General features: G+C 42.3%; 1 protein-coding gene across 3 annotated transcripts in view; it reads right to left on the bottom strand.

Annotated features, from left to right (window-relative positions):
- Positions 1-23026, bottom strand: part of APPL2 (adaptor protein, phosphotyrosine interacting with PH domain and leucine zipper 2) — a 53672-nt gene that overhangs the window by 24215 nt on the left and 6431 nt on the right. For all 3 annotated transcript variants that reach the window (XM_007114302.2, XM_007114304.3, XM_028490527.2), the window contains exons 2-8: positions 22594-22692; positions 11780-11839; positions 11156-11227; positions 5387-5474; positions 2310-2351; positions 2135-2193; positions 883-1029 (exon numbers count right to left, since the gene is read on the bottom strand). In XM_007114302.2, coding sequence (XP_007114364.1) covers positions 883-1029; positions 2135-2193; positions 2310-2351; positions 5387-5474; positions 11156-11227; positions 11780-11839; positions 22594-22692 — 567 coding nt within the window. The remainder of the gene's footprint in view (positions 1-882; positions 1030-2134; positions 2194-2309; positions 2352-5386; positions 5475-11155; positions 11228-11779; positions 11840-22593; positions 22693-23026) is intronic.

Genomic DNA, 23026 nt, shown 5'->3' on the forward strand with positions numbered 1-23026 from the left:
GAACCCGGTTCCCCTGCATCGGCAGGCGGACGCGCAACCACTGCGCCACCAGGGAAGCCCAATGTATGTATTTTTTAAATGTATTTTAAAAAAATAGATGCTCACATGTGGGTTTAAGTTGCTTTTTTTCTTCTCAACATTTTGCTTCCTCACATTCCTTTCTGTTCCTAGATTGTCAACTGAGAGAAGGTTCCCAGCTGTGTTTCTCACATGCCCAAGTGAGGTTTTGGAGTCAACCTAAGTGGGGCTAAAGCAGGGCAGGGATGGAGGGTGAGGGCTAGTGCCGCACGGTCAAGGGCCCATCCCAAAACTGGAGCCTCCCTGCAAACAAACGTTCAGTAGCCCACGAAATGGGAGGAAGAAGCCGGATAAATATCCTACAGAGACTTCATCAGGCAGTGGCAACATTTCCCCACACCGCAGATGCCAAGGTGCCAGCAATAACCTCAGCAACGTATCTTTAAAGAACAGCCCAGCTGAGGATGACCCTTACCACACCGAGCAGCAAAGGATCGTGCGGAGTCCTGGGTTGTAGGCCTGGCTCCACCAACCTGGGAGTCAGCTGCTTCTCAGAAAACTGGACCAGGCCTGGCTTTCATTTGAATCCGACACAAAGGGTCACGCCAGCTCCTCCCCATAGGAGTCTTGGGATCAAAGCCATCATTTCCTGCACGTATAGCCTAGTAAGTCCAACTAATGATGACCCAGCCCCTATGGAAGCTCTCTAAGTGCTGAATCTCAGAAATTTCCAGGGAGGCTGTGCACCTGTGTTTCTTTCTCTGATGATGCTTCAGTATCTCCTAAGGGCTACGTCAGCAGAATGCCATGCTGTTCTCCACAGCTGGCTTAGGTCTGACGCCTCAGGGAAAGGGATCGCCCTACCTGTCCGTGGGCAAAGCCTAGCATGGGCTCCATCATGGCCACTCGCTTTCTGTACTGCAGCGCGTTGAGAGCACAGTAGTACTGAAGGGATGAAAGGTGCTGTTTCCGCCGGGCAGCTGCCACCTCCTTTACAATTTCAGTCTTCACCTGGTTAAAAGGGGAAAGGAAAACAAACATCAAGCTGTCCAAAGCAAGTGGCAATTCTGTAAGAGCATGCAACTTCAAAACATGTTTGTTTATTCATTAGAACAATTCTTGTGACAAATAAAAAACAGATGAGATTCCACCTCAAGTTTTTAAAAAATCCAAATTAAAAATACCAAATTAATGGCATCTCAGCGTTTGTGAGGCTGCACTGGAGTGAAGACAATACTTTCTGCTGGTAGCACTACAAAGAGCTATAATCCTTTAGGAAAACAATATGGCAGCATGCACTCAAAGCCATAAATATTTTGGTTCACTCGTAGGACTGTACTCCCAGGAAATCATGGAACAGAAGTAAAAGCTATATGCCTGAAAATATTCAATATTATCTCTATCAGCTAAAAAGCTAGAGAGCATGAGTTAAAAATCAGCGTCAACATCCAGGGCAAGGAATTCAAGTGTCCAAGTATATGTGAGTCAAATAACCATATGAGCTATCAAGCTTAAGTTAGAATCATTATGTGATTATCATTTTACAATGGTTCCAAGTTGACATTTAATAAACCAGTTTGAAAAAAGCTAGAACAGAGAAGAAGTCTACTTATGAGATTTGGAATAAATATTTTAAAAATCCAGGGACTTCCCTGGTGGCACAGCGGTTAAGAATCTGCCTGCCAATGCAGGGGACACAGATCCGATCCCTGGTCCGGGAAGATCCCACATGCCGCGGAGCAACTAAGCCCGTGTGCCACAACTACTGAGCCTGTGTCCCAGAGACCGCAAGCCACAACTACTGAGCCTGCGTGCTGCAATTACTGAAGCCTGCACGCCTAGAGCCCGTACTCCACAAAAAGAGAAGCCACCACAATGAGAAGCCCATGCACCACAACCAAGAGTAGCCCCCGCTCGCCCCAACTAGAGAAAGCCCGTGTGCAGCAACGAAGAAGCAACGCAGCCAAAAATAAATAAATAAATTTATATTTTTAAATCCACGTATAGGAGAAAAAAAGAATTCATCAGGACACCCTCAATGCCACAAATTCACAATAGGGAAACATAAAAGGAGCTTAAGTAAATGAAGTGAAAAATGGAAGATAGGTATGCATACCTTTTCATTCTCCTTTTTTTTAGGAAGCCTGCTATATTTTGCCATTGAGAGGTCATGCTCTAAAAATAAAGAGACATTTTAGCACCCAGATGGGCTGAAAGGCAAGAACATTCATTCAGCATCTCTTCCCACAGACATACTAAACTCACATACCAAGAACAGAGAAGATGCTTACCATTGCTGGCGAGTCCAAAAAGATCCTTTAAAGTGCTTACTTCTGAACAAGAGAAAAGAAACATCTTAAAGCAAAGAAAAATAAAATATGCTAACCCAGAGCTCTGTGCTTTCCCAAGAAAATAAAGGTATGTGCGTGGAAGGGGGGAAGCTCCGCCAGCACCCTCGGGTCCTGGTGCCTGGGGATGCTTGTTTTAATGAAAGCAATCTGAAGCAATCTAGTATACTGTACTTGCAACAAGCCAACGCCAATAAATATTACCCCATGTGGGTGCCATACCCATCATGCACAAAGACGGCTTAACAAAGTCTAAGACCAAAAAAACAAAAAGTTAGTGAGAGCAATGACTGTCCAAGGTTAAAAATTTAAAAACACAGAGATATTTAAAAGGAAGTGACACTTTCTATGATTCTAAAACAATCCATTTTTACTTTGTCAAACAGAGCAAAGCATTTTCACATCTACTACATTGTTTTTCGATTTGTCTTAAAACTGCCTCCAGCTTTTAAATTTCTCTTCACATTTTTCTTACTCTTTCTGATATGGGGCTGCTTTCTGCCTTTCTATTCTTTAATTTTTCATCTTCTATCTTTCTCATCTTCTACTGCCTGTCGGAGCAGTTTTAGAGTTTCTTCCTCATCAATTTTAAATAGCTTCCTGAATAACTCTTGTATTGTCTTCATTCAGATTATGTATTTATATTGGTGGGTAAATGAAAAAGGCAACAAAATGTAAAATAGAACTACCATACGACCCCGCGATCCCACTACTGGGCATATACCCTGAGAAAACCATAATTCAAAAAGACAAATACCATATGCTAACACATATATATTGAATCTAAGAAAAAAAAAGGTCATGAAGAACCTAGGGGCAAGACAGGAATATAGACACAGACCTATTAGAGAATGGACTTGAGGATATGGGGAGGGGGAAGGGTAAGCTGGGACAAAGTGAGAGAGTGGCATGGACATATATACATTACCAAACGTAAAATAAATAGCTAGTGGGAAGCAGCCGCATAGCACAGGGAGATCAGCTTGGTGCTCTGTGACCACCTAGAAGGGTGGGATAGGGAGGGTGGGAGGGAGGGAGACGCAAGAGGGAAGAGATATGGGAACATACGTATATGTATAACTGATTCACTTTGTTATAAAGCAGAATGGATAAAGAAGATGCGGCACAAAAATACAATGGAATATTACTCAGCCATAAGAAGAAACGAAATTGAGTTATTTGTATGGGGATATATGTATATGTACAGCTCATTCACTTTGTTATAAAGCAGAAACTAACATACCATTGTAAAGTAATTATACTCCAATAAAGAAGTTAAAAAACAAAAACAAAACAAAAAAAAAAACACCACTAAGTAGAGGGGATGCCAGATTCTAATTTGGTTCTGATTTTGACTCAGGTATGACCCAAGCCAAACACTTCAAATTTCTGTCTTGGTGTCAGCAGTAAAGTATACCTTGATTAACTTTTTTCATAGATACTAAGAGCTTCTTCTTTTACTACTACTAGACAGTTTTATTTTCTTAAAAAAAAAAATCATCATCCTGGGTAAATACTACTGATACTACTAATCCACAAGTCGAGCCCTTCTGGACTAACAAAGGCCACATCATCAACACTACTAGGCATTCTCAATCCTAGGTTCCTATAAACAAGCCTGAAAGGCATCAATCAGACAATACAAGTCTTAGGGGGTAATTATTTTGTTTCTAAAAGACTTGGAGTTTGTTTTTTAAATGATATCCCCACACATTTCTAATGTTTTCATTTAGAGAAAATCTTTTTTTAAAATGCACTCAATGAGGCTTTCAGTTACTACTGGATAATCAGCACATGACTGCATTTAAGTTTGGGTTTTACATGCGATTACAGATGAGCAACACTAAAAAACACTAAAAACCCTGCTCAATCAAGGTTTCTCTTTATACAAGCTGACATATTATTTATTATTTTTTATTTATCAAGTGTTAGTGCTGTCACTCTGCCCTTGGGTAGAGTTTATGCCAGTTCTACTGTTTCCCCCATAGGCTTCAGGTGACATGATCACAGGGGATCAAAGTGAGGGGAAAAAAAGCTTCATATTTAAGATTTGGCCTTCCATTTACTGCATCTTTTCTGCCTAAGAACAAAGTTTTAAACTTCCTGTTTTTAAACAGGAAGTACTATACTGAACAACAGATCTTTCAGCACTCAGGTTTATACTTTTTTGGTCTGCAATGTTTTATAATCGGTGTTCTAGAAAATACAATTCTTTATTCTCTATGCAATGAATATTTTCAATGAAATAAGAAAGGACAAAAGGACTAGAAAAATCTGCATTCCCCTTTGTAATATCAACTAAGTTTTTTCAAGATTATTTTTTATATTTAGTTTTTGACTACCTTGATTTCAAATGATATAAAATTATTCTAAAGTTTTATTTTAGTTGAAGAACCAAAATTAATCCAGATCAACTAGGCTCTCTGAACTAGTCACAGATACTCCCACTCACTAAAATGGAGCTCCATCAGAACAGGGACCCTATCTACCTTGTTCACAGCTGTACCCCCAGAGTCTAGCACAGAAAAAGCATGGTCCCCACTCTGTCCTTTCCTCTCCAAGCCTCCCACTTTACATTCCGAAGTGTTCATGGCTCCCCAAGAACAGCATGCCTTTACAAGTGTCCCCTAACCTGTAATATAAGCCTTGCCGTCTTTGTCTACTTGGTAAACATTTATTTATCAAAACCCAGCTCAGAGATCTTCTTCTCTGGGAATCCTTCCCTGGCACCTCATCCTCAAAGGGTAATCACGCCTTTCTGTGTGCCATTTCTATTCCTTGTCCATCTCTGTCCTGCTGCCCTCATCACATAATATTAAAATTGTCTATTTCCAAGTCTGTTTTCTTATTGGCCTGTGACTTCCTTTAGGTGAGCCAAGAACATAGTGAAGATTTAATAAAAGCTGAAAAAGAGGGCATTTCTCAATGATCCACACACTTAAAGAAATAACTGCAGTAAAAATTACTATTAAATGAATTAATATTCTTAAAGTATATGGCACTGAACTCAGTTACTTTACCTGTAAGATCCTTTTCTCGAAACTGTATTATAGGTAGAACCATTGTGTCTGCCAACTGTTTAGCCAGCTCTGTATGGAGAACATTAAGCTGAAAGAAAGAGAAATCTACTGAAGAAAATTATACCCACTATTACTGACACTGTCTTATTTCACTGAGGGATCACACTGAACACATCCATGTGGTTAAAGAGCTCAGTCAGACTTCCTTAGCAAATAAATACCCTTCATAAAGCAGTAAATGACATAAGCTTAAGAGGTATTAAAAACTAAATGCAAGTTTCTAACTGACCGGGGCATCAGTTAAGTTTGCTAAAAGAGTCTCCGAGCCCACAGTTATTGTTTGTTAACTGTGCAAACTGTGGCTCTGTGTTCTTGATGTGAGCCACACCCGCCTAGAGAGGGAGAAAGCTCTGACGTGCTGGCAGCACAGGTCAGCACTTTGCCGGGCCTCTGTGTGCTCTCTCACTCTCAGAGGGGGCTGAAGTCACCCCTGAAAGACAGGCCTGCTGGGAACCTACTAACCCTGCAACTACAGACACTGGGGGCCCGGGAATTGCTCTGGAGAAAGAATGTTCCCCGCAGAAATAACTCAGCCAGATTTCAGACCTTTCTAAGCACAAGAAGGCTGTATTCAAATGTGCTCCTCCTCTTTAGATAATTTTAACAGCCCTTGAGTCTTTCTCCCCTTCTACCTCAAGGCCTTAACTAAATCCTGTCTTTGTAAATGGTCTAGGAGAAATAAAAATTATCACCATCAGCACTACCACTTTTGAGCTCTGTGTGCCACCTTTACGTGCTCTATACCACTTAGTTCCCACCTACTCTGTTAGATGGGTGTTATTTATTATCCTCATTTTTACAGGAGGGCAAATAAATCTCCAAATCCAGAGAGCAACTAAGTGACACACCTGGGATTTTAATCCTGGGCTATTGGGATCTAAAATCCATGCTCTTTCCAACACACTGTCTGGGATATAGAGTTTGTCTTTCATGCTCACAAAGCTGCCAAAACTTTAAACATGAGGTAGTCAGTAATGAACACAGTGGAAGGCCCAGACTTCCAGATATTATGAGGATGCTCTGGGATTCCTGCTGAGAGTATAAGGGGAAATCACCCAGCAGTCATCTTGTGGAGTAAATATTTGGCGAAGTTTTCTTTCAGCAGTGATAGCAGTCACATGTCCGGATCCCCCTTCTGCACACGGACCTCCCCCCAACAGATCTGGTCCTTCAGGGTTGTGCTTGCAGAGGCTGCTCCGACAAGCTTAAAGACTGGCTTAAGGTCAACCATCTGTCAGGCCAGGGAGTGACAGGCCAAGAAATCAATGTTCTCCCTATCTTTCAATCAAGCCAAAGAATGGCAGCTTTTTCTGCGGGGAACACATGAAGACAGCCATGCCAAAAAAATGCATTAGGATAGAATGTGTTAACTGCTTTTCCTGAATAACTTCAATAAGAAATGTACTGGGTTATTATTATTTTTTTTTTAATTTTATTATTATTATTTTTTTTGTGGTACGCGGGCCTCTCACCATTGTGGCCTCTCCCATTGCGGAGCAGAGGCTCCGGACGCGCAGGCTCAGTGGGCTGAGAGTATAAGGGGAAATCACCCAGCAGTCATCTTGTGGAGTAAATATTTGGCGAAGTTTTCTTTCAGCAGTGATAGCAGTCACATGTCCGGATCCCCCTTCTGCACACGGACCTCCCCCCAACAGATCTGGTCCTTCAGGGTTGTGCTTGCAGAGGCTGCTCCGACAAGCTTAAAGACTGGCTTAAGGTCAACCATCTGTCAGGCCAGGGAGTGACAGGCCAAGAAATCAATGTTCTCCCTATCTTTCAATCAAGCCAAAGAATGGCAGCTTTTTCTGCGGGGAACACATGAAGACAGCCATGCCAAAAAAATGCATTAGGATAGAATGTGTTAACTGCTTTTCCTGAATAACTTCAATAAGAAATGTACTGGGTTTTTATTATTATTATTTTTTAAATTTTATTATTATTATTTTTTTTGTGGTACGCGGGCCTCTCACCGTTGTGGCCTCTCCCATTGCGGAGCAGAGGCCCCGGACGCGCAGGCTCAGTGGCCATGGCCCACGGGCCCAGCCGCTCCGCGGCATGTGGAAACTTCCCAGACCGGGGCACGAACCCGTGTCCCCTGCATCGGCAGGCGGACTCTCAACCGCTGCGCCACCAGGGAAGCCCTTTTTTTTTTTTATTATTAACAGTTAATTAGATGAATTGGCTCTGTGCCGAATGCTGATATAATTATTTAATTTAACCTTTATAACAGCCTAATTAAGTGGGCTGTCCTGCTACTGCCATTTACAGGTGAAGAAAAACAAAACTCAGAGAGGTTAAATAGTTTTCCTTCCAGTGGTTATGCACTTCAAGAATGGCAAACTTCCTAGCTACTCTACTGCTTCTTAAGGATCAAGTGGTCTGTGTCACCAACTTTTTGCCTTGGGGCTTTGAGAGGTAAGGGATAGTCACTTCCAAACCTAGCACCTTTGCTGAGGAGAGTGAAAAGAGCACAGACCACCTCTTGGCCCTTCAGTATGGTCACACGGAAAATGGGCATAATAGCATCTTCCTTGCATAGCTCTTTTGACGATAAAACAAAACATGAATAGGAAACACTCAGAGCAGAGGGCCTGACACATACTGGGCAATGAAATCCATAATGTCAAAGATTTCCTGTCTCAGATGCACTAAAAGGAAGTAATCTAGAAACCTTGCTTTTGGTACAATCACCAAGGATAAAAAATCTCTGTATGCCTAGGACATCGAATAGCTGAATCCAATGCATTCTATTAAATATAAGCAACACAAATCTCTACTTTTAGTTGGATTTTTCAATTTCTGAGTCAAATTACTTCTCTTGAAAAATTTTCAACCTGATGCAGGCCCACCTTTTGAGAAAACCACCTCAAAAGCTACTCTACTCTTCCCACCTGAGTTAACTGCTTTCACTGGCTTAGGTCTTGACATTAAGAGGCTTGTTTAAAAACTCACAGTGTTAAGCTTCCAGGAGGCCATGACACTGCCTTTAAATCACAATTCAGTGGGCTTCCCTGGTGGCGCAGTGGTTGAGAGTCCGCCTGCCGGTGCAGGGGACACAGGTTCGTGCCCCGGTCCGGAAGGATCCCACATGCTGCGGAGCGGCTGGGCGTGTGAGCCATGGCCGCTGAGCCTGCGCGTCCGGAGCCTGTGCTCCGCAACGGGAGAGGCCACAACAGTGAGAGGCCCGCGTACCGCAAAAAAAAAAAAAAAAAAAAGCTAAAAATCACAATTCTAGGCTTCCATCCTTTTGGAATGATTCACTCCCCACTAAAGGAATTGTCATTAGCTAATAGGCAAATGAAAAGATGCTCGACATCGCTAATTGTTAGAGAAATGCAAATCACAACTACAATGAGGTATCACCTCACACCGGTCAGAATGGTCATCATTAAAAAGTCTACAAATACTAAATGCTGGAGAGGGTGTGGAGAAAAGGGAACCCTCCTATACTATTGGTGGGAACGTAAATTGGTGCAGCCACTATGGAAATCAGTATGGAGGTTCCTTAAAAAACTTAAAAATAGAGTTACCATATGACCTAGCAATCCCAATCCTGGGCATATATCCACAGAAAACTCTAATTCGAAAAGATACATGCACCCTAATGTTCACAGCAGCACTATTTACATGGCCAAGACACGGAAGCTACCTAAGTGTCCATCGACAGATGAATGGATAAAGATGTGGTGTGTATACATACATACACACACACACACACACACACACACACACATACATAATGGACTACTACTCAGCCATAAAAAAGAATGAAATAATAATGCCATCTGCAGCAACATGGATGGACCTAGAGATTATCATATTAAGTGAAGTTAAGTCAGAGAGAGAAAGACAAATATCACATGATATTACTTATACATGGAATCTAAAACATGATACAAATGAACTTATTAACAAAACAGAAACAGACTCACAGACATAGAAAGCAAACTTATAGTTTCCAAAGGGGAAGAGGGGAGGAATAAATTAGGAGTTTGGGATTAGCAGATACAGCCTACAATATATAAAGTAGATAAACAACATGGTCCTACTGTATAGCACAGGGAACTATATTCATTATCGTGTACTAAACTATAACAGAAAAGAATATGAAAAAAAGATACATATATCTGAATCACTTTGCTGTACACCAGAAACTAACATTGTAAATCAACTATATTTCAAAAAAAAAAGAATCATCATTCCCACCCATGAAAATACAGCTCTGAGTAAATATCTTGAAGTAGAAATCCTGGTTTAGGGTTTTGACAACTAATCACATTTCCTGAGCAAATCTCCTCTAGTCAAGAAAACACATAACTTCAGTGGGTGGAGACTACTGCTTCTCCCCCTGGGTTATTCATTCACTGTTAATTAAGAAAAATTATTCTCCCCACCTTCAAAAAACTTTACTTTCTGCTCCTCTCTAATTCCATTTTCCATTCATCCTCCTCCTCTTCTGGAATAGATATGCATCCATATTATCACACACTTCAAAGAGCCACAGCAATGGGATAGAGGACAAAGTTCACAAGGAAGTGGACAGTTTGTATCTATATCCCCAATGCCTAGAATTGCATCTGCTAAATAGTAGGTGGTCAGTAAATGTTTGTTCAATGAATAATGCCTCGGTGAACTGATTTGTTGAATGAATGAACAGGCAATTGGTACAATTTCATATGAACGTTAGTTTCTCATTTTATGAACCGAAGATAGCGTCACCTTCATATCAATGATGGCACAGTGAAATGGCGTCTGTACCTTGCCTTTTTTGCTTATTCTCTATGATGATACTCTACTGAAGGTACTCCACCCTCCTTGGAAGACGAAACAGTTCATACCTACCTAATTTGGCAGAGGGTTCTGCCCAACACCAGTAGCATCTGAGCTCATGTTTTTTACAATTAGGACTTATGTACTTTTCCTATAACAATACCTGCTTTTCACAAACATTCCAAATGTATTATACAAGACAGCTACAGAAACAGTTGTAAGAATCCCTCTGTAGTGGGTTGAATCACACTCCCCCCAAAGATATGTTTATACCAAATACCACGTGAATATTTGGGAAAAGGGTCTTTGCAGATTCAATAAAGGATCTCAAAACAAGACCATCCTGGGTTATCCTGGTGGGCCCTAAATCCACTGACAAGAGTTCTTATAAGAAGAAAAGACACAGAAAGAAGAGAAGAAACACGAGGGGGGTGTGGGGAGAGAAGGCCATGTGAAGTCAGGGGCAGAGACTGGAGTGATGCTGCCACAAGCCAAGCAACACCCAGAGTCACCAGAAGTTGGAAGAAGCAAAGAAGGATTCTCCCCTAGATACTCTGGAGGGAACGTGGCACTGCCAGCAACTTGATTTCATACTTCAGGCCTCCAGAACTGTGAGAGAATAAACTTCTATTGTTTTAGGCCACCTACTTGTAATTTTATTATAGCAGCCCCGAGAAACTAATTCTCCTTCCTCAGGAAACTGAATTCTTATAAGTCTTTCTTTCACTCTATTGTTCATATATACCAAAGCCTTTCCCCTCAAACCAGAAACAAATGGAACAGCATACAACCTCTTTTATGAAATGAACCTTGGAAGATAAGGTTGAGATACCTTCTCAGATATTTAAGTAGATATCTAAAAATAAAAAGTGGGCCAAAATAAAGATGAAAGAAAGTTCAATAAGAATCGAATAAAATTTTGCCATGTGGCTATCTTACCTCATCCACAACTTTGGAAAAATAGTGGAGTGTAGAAATTACTTCTTCATCGCCTTTGCCAAGAGCAAAATTCTACGACAAAAGAAGAAAAGTGGCAGGTGTTAACTGAATGCTAGGGGATTCAGCACTATAGCATTACCCCACAATACCCCAGCCTCCACCTCAACTTCCTCTCTTCTCCCAAGAGCACATCATGTCAGAGCGTCTGACTGCGGAGAACTAGAGCTCTCCCCTTGTTCTGCCCCAGCCACGCAGTCAACCGCCCTTCCCAGGCTATTCCTTTGTCAGTCATCACCCTTCTGTTTAGATGTAATGGTATCATTCAGTTTATTTCCTGGAATTCTTAGTGTTGATTCACTTGTACTCCCTCGGAAAATATGAACCCTCAGGGCAGTTGATTACTTCTGTAGGCTAATAAGAATACATCATAAAGACTTTGGGATAATCATCAGAATTTATCAGTGGGTAGGAAAAGGCAAGACAAAAGAAAAAATGGAAATTGCCTATGGAAAAAAAGAAAGGAAGGAAGGAAGGTCTCTAAAGGTTGCCTCTAGAGAATTCCTTTATAAGAACTCCGCTTGAGTCCTAAGCACAGCATTATATGCCACATATATATCAAGTTACCTGTTTTTCATATGCCAGCAGTTGCTTAGAAAGCTGTTGAGTAGCCAGGCACATTTCGTTCTGTAGGGAGAAGAGAAAAGCAAGTAAGATTTGTTCAGTGCATACACAGTCACTGAAAAATGCCACCTCAGAGAATCACTTAAACATAATATGTACGTATCTGTAAAATAATAAAGTATTTTGTTCCAAAATTATTTGGAAAACAAGACCAAAACAAATTAAAAGGTTAAAGCTTGCTTCTTCCTCCCCATCATTTATAAACTGATGCTCCTTCTGGTCATTCAGTCAGTAAACAAATGTAGTGAACAATTAACATGTGCCAAACTCCAACAAAGACGCGGTCTCTGCCCTCACGGGGTTTACTGGGGAAGCAGACACTAAAAAATAGTTACAAGCATGATGAGAACCACAAAGGAAATATACTGGGTGCAGTAGGAGGCTCTGACTGGAAGATCTGCATGGTCCTCAAGAAGACCATGGAAGAGATGTTTTAAGCAGACCCCTGGAGAAAGACCAGGAGCTAGCCATGGGGATGAGCTTTCCAGAAGGAGGGACAAGCATGTAGTAAAAGCACCCTGCCTGTCTGAAGAGCTATAAGGCAGGGCATAGCTGGAGCATGGGGTGCACGGCGTGGAAATGAGACAAGCCTGGCAACACCGGAAGAGCAAGGGCATGCGGGGCTCCATGGCCCAGTTGCAGACGTTGAGTGCAGTGGGAATTTAAGCAACATTATGACACAGTCAGATTCTACCAGACTTACAGCACTAGGTCAGTAATGATGGATGGTAATACAGAAGCACAGCTACAATGCCTGGGAAGGCCCTTTTTGTGCTGTTTTTCACTGGCCAATGCTGTCCACTTTCTTCTTCTCATATTTATCCCTCTGATCTCTGGCTACACAGCAGCTGTCTACCACTATCCTCCCACTGTCAACACATCCAGCCTAGAAAACGTGTCTTACGTTTCTAAAGCTCAGTTAAGGATTCTTTTTAGGTTCAGGGTGTATTCCTAAGAGAAGGAGGGAGCTACTGGGTCTGACCTGGAGCAGATAAGGGGAGGGCACTGGCCAGCCTTGGCCTCCACTTCCTTTCTAATTCCCTTGGGTTTGCTGTTCCTTAGGGGTAAGGCCTGAATTCTGCCGGAGCTTGTTTTATTTTTCATGGGCCTCCTTTCAAGACCTATCAGAGCCTAATCCTATGTTTTTTGGGCCTTCTTTGCAGATAACTGGTCAACCTGTTCCCTGACTTCCTTCATCTGCCCCAAGAAACAGCCATCAGTAGACCCTGAAATGTGGAGCTCTCTCTTCTCCCCCAGAATAAAGTCAGGCAAACATAATGATAATTCCTGGCTTTGGCATCCTACTGGGGTGCCACCACTTTGAAAACTAACCAGAGCTGGCAGTCACAAAGCCAAGAGGAGGGCAAACAAACAAATCCAGAAGCACTATGTCCTGGATCTAGACAGGAGCATGCAACCATTCCTAGCACAGAGCAGGCACTCCACAAATGTTTGATGAATGAAGGAACAAACAAGGTTAGAAGATTCATATAAATTTCAAGTTTTTAAACAATACCTGGAATCACAGTGTGAGGGGAGAAATACTTCCTAACCCTGTAAGGCAACATCACAAATGGTGGGAAATAAAATACAGAGTGGACAGGCATAAAGCAGTCAGCCAGGAAACAGCCAGTTGACCATCTTTAGCAGCGCTGTTTTGAAGATCAGGGCGCATGGGAACAAGGGTCTTAGCCCATTCACTGAGCTGCTACCCTGCTGTATCAGAAAATCCCCATCTCCTCTTCTCTGAGTTAGCAGCAGTGCGTTTAAGATGGATTTGTTCAAGTTACCTTGGCCTCTGCCTCCCCAGGCAGCCCCATGTAGACTATGATTTGCAGACCCACAGAATCATCCTAACAATAGCAGCTAACATCTACACAGCACTTAATTCATGCCAGATACCAGCTAACTGCAACCCAGGCATTATGTCATTTAATTCTGACAACCCTGTCAGGCATGTTCTAATTAGTAACTCAATTTTACAGAAGAAATGGAGGCACAGAGATGTTAGGCCACCTGCCCAAGGTCACACAGCTAGTTAGTAGCAGGGCTGGGATGTGAATTCATGTCTGTCTAAAATCCACACTCTTAAACACTATTCTCTAAGATCCCAAGTCCTGCTAAGAGAAAAGACCTAAGAAGGCCATTGCCTTAGGCTAGAGTTGACAAACTTCTCCTGTAAAAGGCTAGATAGCAATTATTTTTGGCTTATGGGACATACAGTCTCTGTCACAACACAAGAGCAGCCATAAATAATTCATGAACAAATGAGTATGGCTTTGTTCCAATAAAACTTTATTTACAAAAATAAGAGGCCAATCCAAGGGCTGTAAAGTACTGATCCTGCTTTAGACAGTAACTGTCTCAAAAGAGCCATCCTCTGCCACAGCTCCCTCAGGAGGCTCTCCATGAAGCTACAGTCCTTCAGATTCAAGAAACAGTTTCTACTCTTCTAGTCCACTCTTTTCTTTATTCTAAGTCTAAAATATTACTCCCCCATATCTGTATTCTTTAGAGACCTGTCAACAGATATGATAACCACCCTCCATGCTTTCATAACAAGCAAGCGCCACAGGCTACTTGAATTCTTCTCTCCTTTAGAAGGTACTGGCAAGCACCCCACGTGTAGTGGACACACCTGCCAGGGAGCTGCTGGCATCTGACTATGCCCAGGCCAGTGGGGGGCACTCATGTGCCATGCGCACAACTCCACTGAGGCTGAGGAAGAAGGGGCACAGCACACAACAAGGACAGCTGCTTCCAAAATTCCTGTGTACAGTGGACTCTGCCAGGTCTCCCCTAGAAATACTTCCTGAAAGTGCTATGTATTTCAGATGTGTGTGATTTCAGGCAGCAAGATTCTGTTCTACCAGCATGATTCCACTGGGTACGAACAATACACGTATAAAATGGCCTGTCAACTGCCCTGAAAAGAAACGAACCTCTCCTATACAGAGCACGTGACATGAAGTCTTTTAAACTAGACCAACTTTAATCTTACTCACACTTAATCTACTGTACACAAAGGTTTCATGAAATGCTTTACCTAATTAATACACACCCTGTGAGGTAAGCCTGCCTAATTATCTCTGCAACAAGACTTGCAAAACTGGAACTTGCGTGAAGAGTAAATATTAGCAGTAACAATAATAAAGAGAGCTGCTAACGTTTACTGAGTCTTTTTTAGGGACTTGACATTGCTGTTAAGCATTTTTTATATATTATTACATTTAATTCTTACAAGGCACTTATGAGGTAGGGTATATTCTTACCCTCATTTTACAAATGAGGAGAAAAAGGTTCAGAAAGGATAATACCTTTCTATAATTACACAACTAGTAACTGGCAAGGCAACGATTCAACTCAGATCTGTCAGACTCAAAATCTAAAGCCCAAGTGCTTAACACCATACTATTCTGATCCAAAGTCCCAAACTGCATTTAATAGTACTGTACTCAGTGAGCAGGCCTCACAGGGACTACAGATATCAGCATAAATCCCATACTTTTCTAGCTGTAGTCCAGCAAAAGTGGTGGCCTAAAATGTAGATTCTAAATGGAGTTCTGCGAGTAAGAGTCCGACACTCTGGAAAAGCTCTCTGGTTACTATCTATGCTATTGGGTACCTTATAAGAAGCCTTAAGAGATAACCTGCGAAGGGTTTACTGACAGAATATCCTATGTTCATCAGAACTTCCCAAGGCTGGCGCCGAGGCAGAAAGAGCAGTGGTTAACAAACCCGGAAGGAAAACTGAGCTCTGGGCAAAGGAATGTTTACCTTATGGTGGCACAGAGCGCTCGATAACTGCAACTGTCACCTGAAACCACCCAAAGGCCTCTGGTCAGGAATGGAGAGGCCGGGAGCAGGGGCAGAGGAAATCCACTAGAGTCAAAGTCACAGTGTAGGCACTGCTTTGATCTAGGCCAAACAATTGGCCAGAAATGTTACCTAAAGCCAAGTGGCTGAGAGTCTCATTCATCACAGCGCTACCCCAAAGCTGGGGTCAGGGGGTCGCACTGGATCAGGAGCCCCGGGGCGGGGGCAGCACACAGGCGGAGTGGCGAGGAACGTAGCAAGGACAGACGCTGGAGAGCTGTGTTTGGGGCAGGCCATGTGGGGACGCTTGCTGAGGACTCTGACATTATTCTGCCAGCACCAGGGAAGCCCCGAGGAACTTTGGCAGGAGAATGACAAGGTCAGATGTGAGCAGAAGAAAAATCATGAATGGCTGTGGTGGAAAAAGAGGATGACACGAGGGTCAGGAGACCACCTGAAGTCGAGTGAGAGAGAAAAAAGGCTGAGCCCGAGCCAGAAAGTAGCAGAGATCTGCCTGGTATCGCTGAGGCAAAAACAACAGGCTAGAGTGAATGAGGAAGGAGGGGGAGTCCAAGACGAACGGACCCTAGACTGGATGACCCATGATGGCAGTGCGCCAAGCTAAGGCGCTGACAAGGGGACACAGATCTGCGAGGGACAATAAAGCGCACAGAGGGGGTGTGCCGACGGTCTGGTCAAGGTGGCCCGGATGCAGTCTTTCATTTAACACCTATTTATCAAACACTGAGCGGGGTCACGGAAGGCGCTGGCCATTGGAGACAAAGACAATCTGCTCTCAGAGCTCACAGTGCACAGGGAGGAAAGAAAATCCCCCACTGTCCCTCAGTGCTCTGACCAACAAGAGTGCAGGGCATCTGGGCACACGGGTGAAGGGTGCTTTGGTCCGAAGGGAGAAAAGGAAGAAAGAAAAGGTGTCAGACACCTCGGACCTGAGGTCAGTCTTAAAAGCCATTTGCCAGGAAGGCCATTTGCCAGGGCAAGGGGTCCATGTGGAGTCCTGGAAGCAGGAAGGGCATAGCGAAGTCTCGAGATGTGCAGAGGGCCTGGCACATTCTGGAACAGCCAAAGACGAAGCTAGAGGAGTAGGCTGAAACTCAGCTCAGGAAGAGCTTTGCATGCCTTGATGAGGAGTTTTTACCTCTGCCTTGTGGTTACAGGGAGCCACAAAAGCAGGTGAAGACAGGGAGGGAAGGGAGGTCTGCATGTGGTAGCTTGAGAGTAAAGGATGGATTGAAAGGGAAAACAAGCCCCTGACGACAGGAAGACTGCTTAGGACGGTGCTGCAATAGCCCAGGTAAGAGCTGAAAACTCACTCTCCACAGTGACAATAGGCAAAAGTCGTTTGGAATAAGGACCTAGAGACGAGGGCTATAAATAGCTTCTGAAATGGCCAGGCTTTGCTGAAGAAGTGACCTTGCCCAGGAAATGAGTAGAGACTAACCAGAGAAGGACTCCTGTGGAATTTGGGAGAACACCAAGACTTAAGGGACAGGCAGCAAAAGGGCGCCAGGAAAGGAGAACAATCAAGAATGGTGGGTAGAGACTCGGGACAGACACTGTCCCAGGAACCAAAGAAGGACAGTTTCGAGGGGGGCATTGTTAATAGCACCGGGTGCTGCCTGGGATGGAGGGTGGAGAGAGGCTATGACCCAGGCATTAAGCAGCCTGTGCTGCCAGTGGCGGATGGAGCCCAGACTGAGGAGCCTGAGGAGCAAATATCAACTATGCGGCGAGGAAGTGAGGAACGTACAGACTGCTCCTTCAGGAAAGTCAAGATCAGAGGACCAAGCTTCTGTTTAACCCAAGTAGCAGCCCCAGGGTACAGTGCTATCATAGCTACTATTATTCTAAGGCTTAGAAGGTGGTTATGTTAACAGTGAGCACTTCGTGCCAGGGACTGATCTTATACTTTACAGGTATTAGGTCTAATAACAACCTGTGAGGTGGGTATTATTATGACCTCTGTTTAACCAACAGGGAAACTCAGGCAATCACGTGACTTGCCCAAGGTCACACAGCAAGTGGCCAAGTCAAGACTGGAACTCAGATCTGATGCATCTAAGGTCACACACTTAACCTCATACCTAATGAATGAGCCTGGCCCAGAATCATCTTCCATACTGATCTAAAGCCTTCAATGCCGGAATGAGGGAAGGCTGTAGATCCCACATGCAAATCAAGTGCAAAAACTCAGGTCTCTGAAGTTGCTTCCAGAAACCACTCAGGGGCTCTCTACTCCCGAATGCCTTAAGCTACACACATATTTCTCTGTCCCTGTCATAGAAACCTCAATTTGACTGTTTTTGAGAGCTGTTAAAATGTACTGATTGAAACCATTATGGATAAAAACCAATTAAACAAGGGAAGTTACTCTGGGATACAAAAAGGAGCTGGCTCCCACCCATAACACACTACAAAGCTGTTAGGCTGATAAGTGTGGGTGTTCCATGGTGACAAGAACAACCTTTGAAGACTCCCACTTCCTTAGCCTCTGCTGCCATTTCTAGAGACCAGTAAGTCAAAAGAGTACAGCACAGGGGTTCAGAGTGGGAGTGGAGGTTTTGGAGTCAAAGACCTGAGTTCAAATTCTGTTCCTGCCACTCATCAGCTGTGTGACCACAGGCAAGTTACATAACCTCTCTTATATAATAATACCTCTCCTTTATTGTGAAAGCTAAATGAGATTATACACAGGCGGTGCCTTGCCTAGTGTGTGGTATGTTTATGTGCCTAAAAATATTATTATTATTAAAATATACAGCTCTGATCCTGTCTGCCTCCCAAATCCTTCTCTCTCCCCTGTCACAAGCTCACACTCCTGGATGCCCACTACTCTGTTTCCCAAGAGGAACATTAACTTATTTAGCTTGATATCTATATATATGATCATTTCTAAAGAAAAATATTTTCTTCTTTATAATACCAAATGTATGCATATCTTCCCTGCAAAGTATTTTACTCCTATCCCCTCCCACGGTCTCACCCCAGTTTGAAAAGATACTACTCCCAACTCCAATGTGGGCTTTTACATTTTAGGATCAGGAGTTCTGCACTCCCAAAGGTCTGGTTCAGAGCAGCTGCAGAGATGAGACTGTGTTTGTGTAAGCCTGCTTTGCTGAAAGGAAGTGAGAGAGCCTGAACCATGGTTCTCACTTCGAAAAATTCCACCCAAAATGTACTTAAAAAAAAAAAAATCAACCAAACAAACAAAAAATTCCATCCAGACTGAAGGCACCAACTACAGAGGCTTGTCATCTTTGGGAGGAGAAAGACAGGTTCCAGGACATGCCAGGTTTCACTAATACTGCTAGGAACATCATTTGACCTTCCCGTTTTCTCAATACAATGTCTGAGAGGAGAAGTAAGAAATTTATGTAAGTAAATTTCATTGTAAGACCCTAAAAAATCCATTTCGAAAAGATTTTTTAAAATTTTAACCTCTCTAGGAAAGAAACAAAATCACGGTAGACATACAGAATCAAAACAAGTATATCAAATGTATGAAATGCAAAATTTGAGATTTTACTGAATAAGTATACCCATGCATCCATTCAGACACTATAGAAGTTTTAAATTTAGTCAATAGTTTGAAAGATAGCAGAGCTTTCTAAGTAACCCGTCTCTTGCTGCATGAGAAGTGTGTACGGCTTCCTTCATTCAGATGACCCATGATGGAGTACTCAGTTCCCCTATGTGCAAAGGCACATGTGACAATTAGGAGACCAGATGTGACCAGGGACTGCTGTAAAATGCTGAAAACAGCTTATAGCCTATAGCTTCATTCTACTGCTTAAGCCAAATAAAATTTAAAATCTCCCCCAAACTAGCCAAAATCAGCAAAACTGTTCACAGAACTTTCCTCTAGTTTTTTTTTACTCTTCCTCTTTCTAAAACTAAGGTCCAAATAGTATTCACTATATCAGAATCCAGAAACTTACCATGTGGTCTGATTTTAAATATGTTTTATGAACATTTATCATTTATCAGCAGCATAAATCTGGTTTAAAAAATATAATAACGAGGGCTTCCCTGGTGGCGCAGTGGTTGAGAGTCCGCCTGCCGATGCAGGGGACACGGGTTCGTGCCCCGGTCCGGGAAGATCCCACATGCTGCGGAGCGGCTGGGCCCGTGAGCCATGGCCGCTGAGCCTGAGCAGCAAAAAAAAAAAAAAAAAAAAAAAAAAAAAAAAAAAAAATATATATATATATATATATATAAAATAACAAAAAACAACATCTTACTAAGTGCCTCTGTTTTTAAAAATGAAATTATAAAACTCTATTAATGTAATTTAACACGTCTAGGTGTAAAATATTTAAGGAAGAATGTTAAATAAAACCAGGAAAACATAACTTTGGGGAAAAAAGTTGAATGAAAACATTGGTAACTTCTTTCTTTCTTTCTTTCTCTTTCTTCCCACCCTCATACATACATATAAACAAACATCAAAGAGGAGTTAGAAAGTTTTCTTTTTAATTTAATTGAAAAGAAACAAAACAAAACATGTTCAAATAAACCTGAAAAACAACTGACCCTGACCCAGCCGATCTGAATGCCACTGACCACTGCTTGTATCTGTCACTGAGTTGGCAGTACTAGCCAGACGTTCTTGCTAGCTTCTGCTGCAGGAAATGCCGAGGCAGAAGGAAGGGCTTCTGCCAGTAACCCATGTGATGATCATGTGATGTTAAGTAAAAGCTGGTTACAGCCTCCTGGAATGCAAGACCCACTTAATTTTGGCAAAATGCAGTTTTTCTGGCTCAAAAGAAAAAAACGCATAAGAGAGCATCTGGACATCTCCAAGTAAATGATTCTGACAGACATGGAAAGGCAGAAAAGAGACTCTTGGGAGTGGCGGAGTCACAGTCCGTAAGTCTTGGGACTCTTAAACATGAGATAAATCATTTAATAACAATATTCAAACTACTAAAGAGCAGGTATAAGCTCAGTGAAAAATTTTCTGTTCTCTTAAATCTTGAATAGTTAGGGAAAAATACAAAAACATGTAATAGAAATAAATAGGGCTTTTAAAAAATCGACAAAGTATGTCCGTTTTTTAATGTTTTACCTAAACAAACGAGCAAAATCACAAATAAGCACGATTCTTTTGGTCATTAAAATTAGTTCCAATTAATCAAGTTACGCTTCTATAATACAGTAGTTTGCAAATATCTATCTCCAGCCTGAACTCTGGATCTGAACTCAACAAGATCTCTTTCCCCACTCTTATGTCCCATGGACACCTCAAAATCAGCCTCTCAAGAAAGAATTAAGGGGAATTCCCTGGAGGTTCAGTGGTTAGGACTCTGCGCTTTCACTGCCAAGGGCCCAGGTTCAATCCCTGGTCAGGGAACTAAGATCCTGCAAGCCATGGTGAGACCAAAAAAAAAAAACAAAAAACGAAAGAATTAAGATTGACATCCCTGCCATTCCTGCCACTGCCACACACACACACACACACACACAGACACACACAGACAGACACACACACACACACACACACACACACCCTGCTCCTCCTCCTGTATTCTCCCAACTATGCACCCTGTTATTGAAGTCAAAGACGTGGGCATCATTCTTGATTCATCCTTCACCCACCCAACCCCTTCACATAGAATCAGTCACCAATCCACTTCTTCCCAATTCCACTGCCGCTTCCCTAGCTCAGGCTACCACCCTTATGCTTAGTAGTTAAGTGTTTGGGCTTTGGCTTCAGGCTGACTTGCTCTACCATGTATTAATGGGGTGGAACTGGAAAGTCATTCATCATCAGAATCCTTAAATCTCCTGACCTATAAAATGAAGATATAATAACAACACCCACCTCAGAGTTGTTAGGGAATTGAAGTGAAATGATTACACGTAAAAGCCCCTGAAACTGTGCCTGGAACCTATGAAGTATTCAATAAGTCTCAACTCTCATAATCATCCTCCTTTTGGGTGCCCAGCACAATTCCTCCAGGTTAGGTGACCCTTCTCTCCTAGCACCTCTAACACTCTTTGGTAATTATTTTTGTCTGTCTCCCAACTCAGTTGTAAGCTCCCTAATGGCAAGAGCTGAGTTTTTTCCCCATATATGATATGAATGATTAATAAAACCATGATAATAATAAATGATTATATATGAATATTAAAAGCTATGTAAAACAAATGAGTATACATGATTATTGATATATTACTATTACACACTGAATGTGGTATTTATTTAGAGATCGTCAATGAGAAAAAGGAACATATTAACAGATACAGGCTTAAGTCGGCAAGGAATCAATAATGAAAAGTATCGGTTGCCATAATATTTTGATGTGTAACGTAACAAATTTTATTTTTAAATAACTCACAAGTTTTCTCTTAGAAAGTAACATACATGGGCATTTCTTCATCTTAAAAAGATCCACTTTTGCTACTCAGCAATTTATTTTCCATGGTTTTGCAAGGCAGAGATATTTGTTCCTCAAAACAAAGAAGCCACCCAACAGTTCCAGAACTGTGACTCAAGTCTTTTCAGAGGAAGCCCTTGAAAAAACATCTCTACTCGCCTGCACCGACATCTAAGACTGACCATTTATGAGAAAGACAAAGAGCCATGCCTTAGAATACTGAACCCACTCATTCACAAGTAGGAAGAGGAAATTCAAATGTTTCCCTCTGGAGTAGAATTTTTTAAAAATTAAAAAGTAGTTATGTGGTACCTTTCTACTGGGTCTACTAGTTACAGAAAAATTACCCTATTTCTTAAGCTGTGAAAACAAACTGTCCTCAGTTTTTTGAGGTGAACAGAAGAGAAAAACAATTGTGATTTTATTTCAAAAGTTTAAATGGTGGTGTTCTGACTCAAATCTCTCAGCCTCCTGAGAGAAGTTCAAGGTGGGCAGAGGCTCCCCCTCTGTTCCTCCCCACGTGAGGGGGCAGGAGGATACCTGGGCTCCATAGACGCGCTGCATCGCCTGGAGCAGCTGGTTGGTATAATCCGTGAGAGTGCCAGCATCTTCTTCAAATACACTCAGTAAAGAGCGAGTCTGCAAGAAAAGAGGTCAATTTTATTTCTAAGTGGAAAAGTTACAACGGAGGTAAAACAAACACACGCAAACAGAGATATGGGGGAGGGAAGATGTCTGTGGTCTGGCTTTACTTTTTTATTGCTAATACTAATATAAGCTGATTCCTAGAGGTTTAATTCAGAACTTCTTTTCTAATCCTTTAGACTACACTGCGAGGGCAAACTGAATACAGTTTGAGTACTGGGGCCAGGGAAAGAAAGCCAATTTTTAAAGGGTTAAGAAGACTCAAGGGCTATTATCTGTCTCGACTTTAGCCTCTACCTAAGTACCAGTAAAGTCCATCCAATAAAAT

The sequence above is a fragment of the Physeter macrocephalus genome, chromosome 6 (genome assembly GCF_002837175.3).
Source record: "Physeter macrocephalus isolate SW-GA chromosome 6, ASM283717v5, whole genome shotgun sequence".
NCBI lineage: Eukaryota > Metazoa > Chordata > Mammalia > Artiodactyla > Physeteridae > Physeter > Physeter macrocephalus.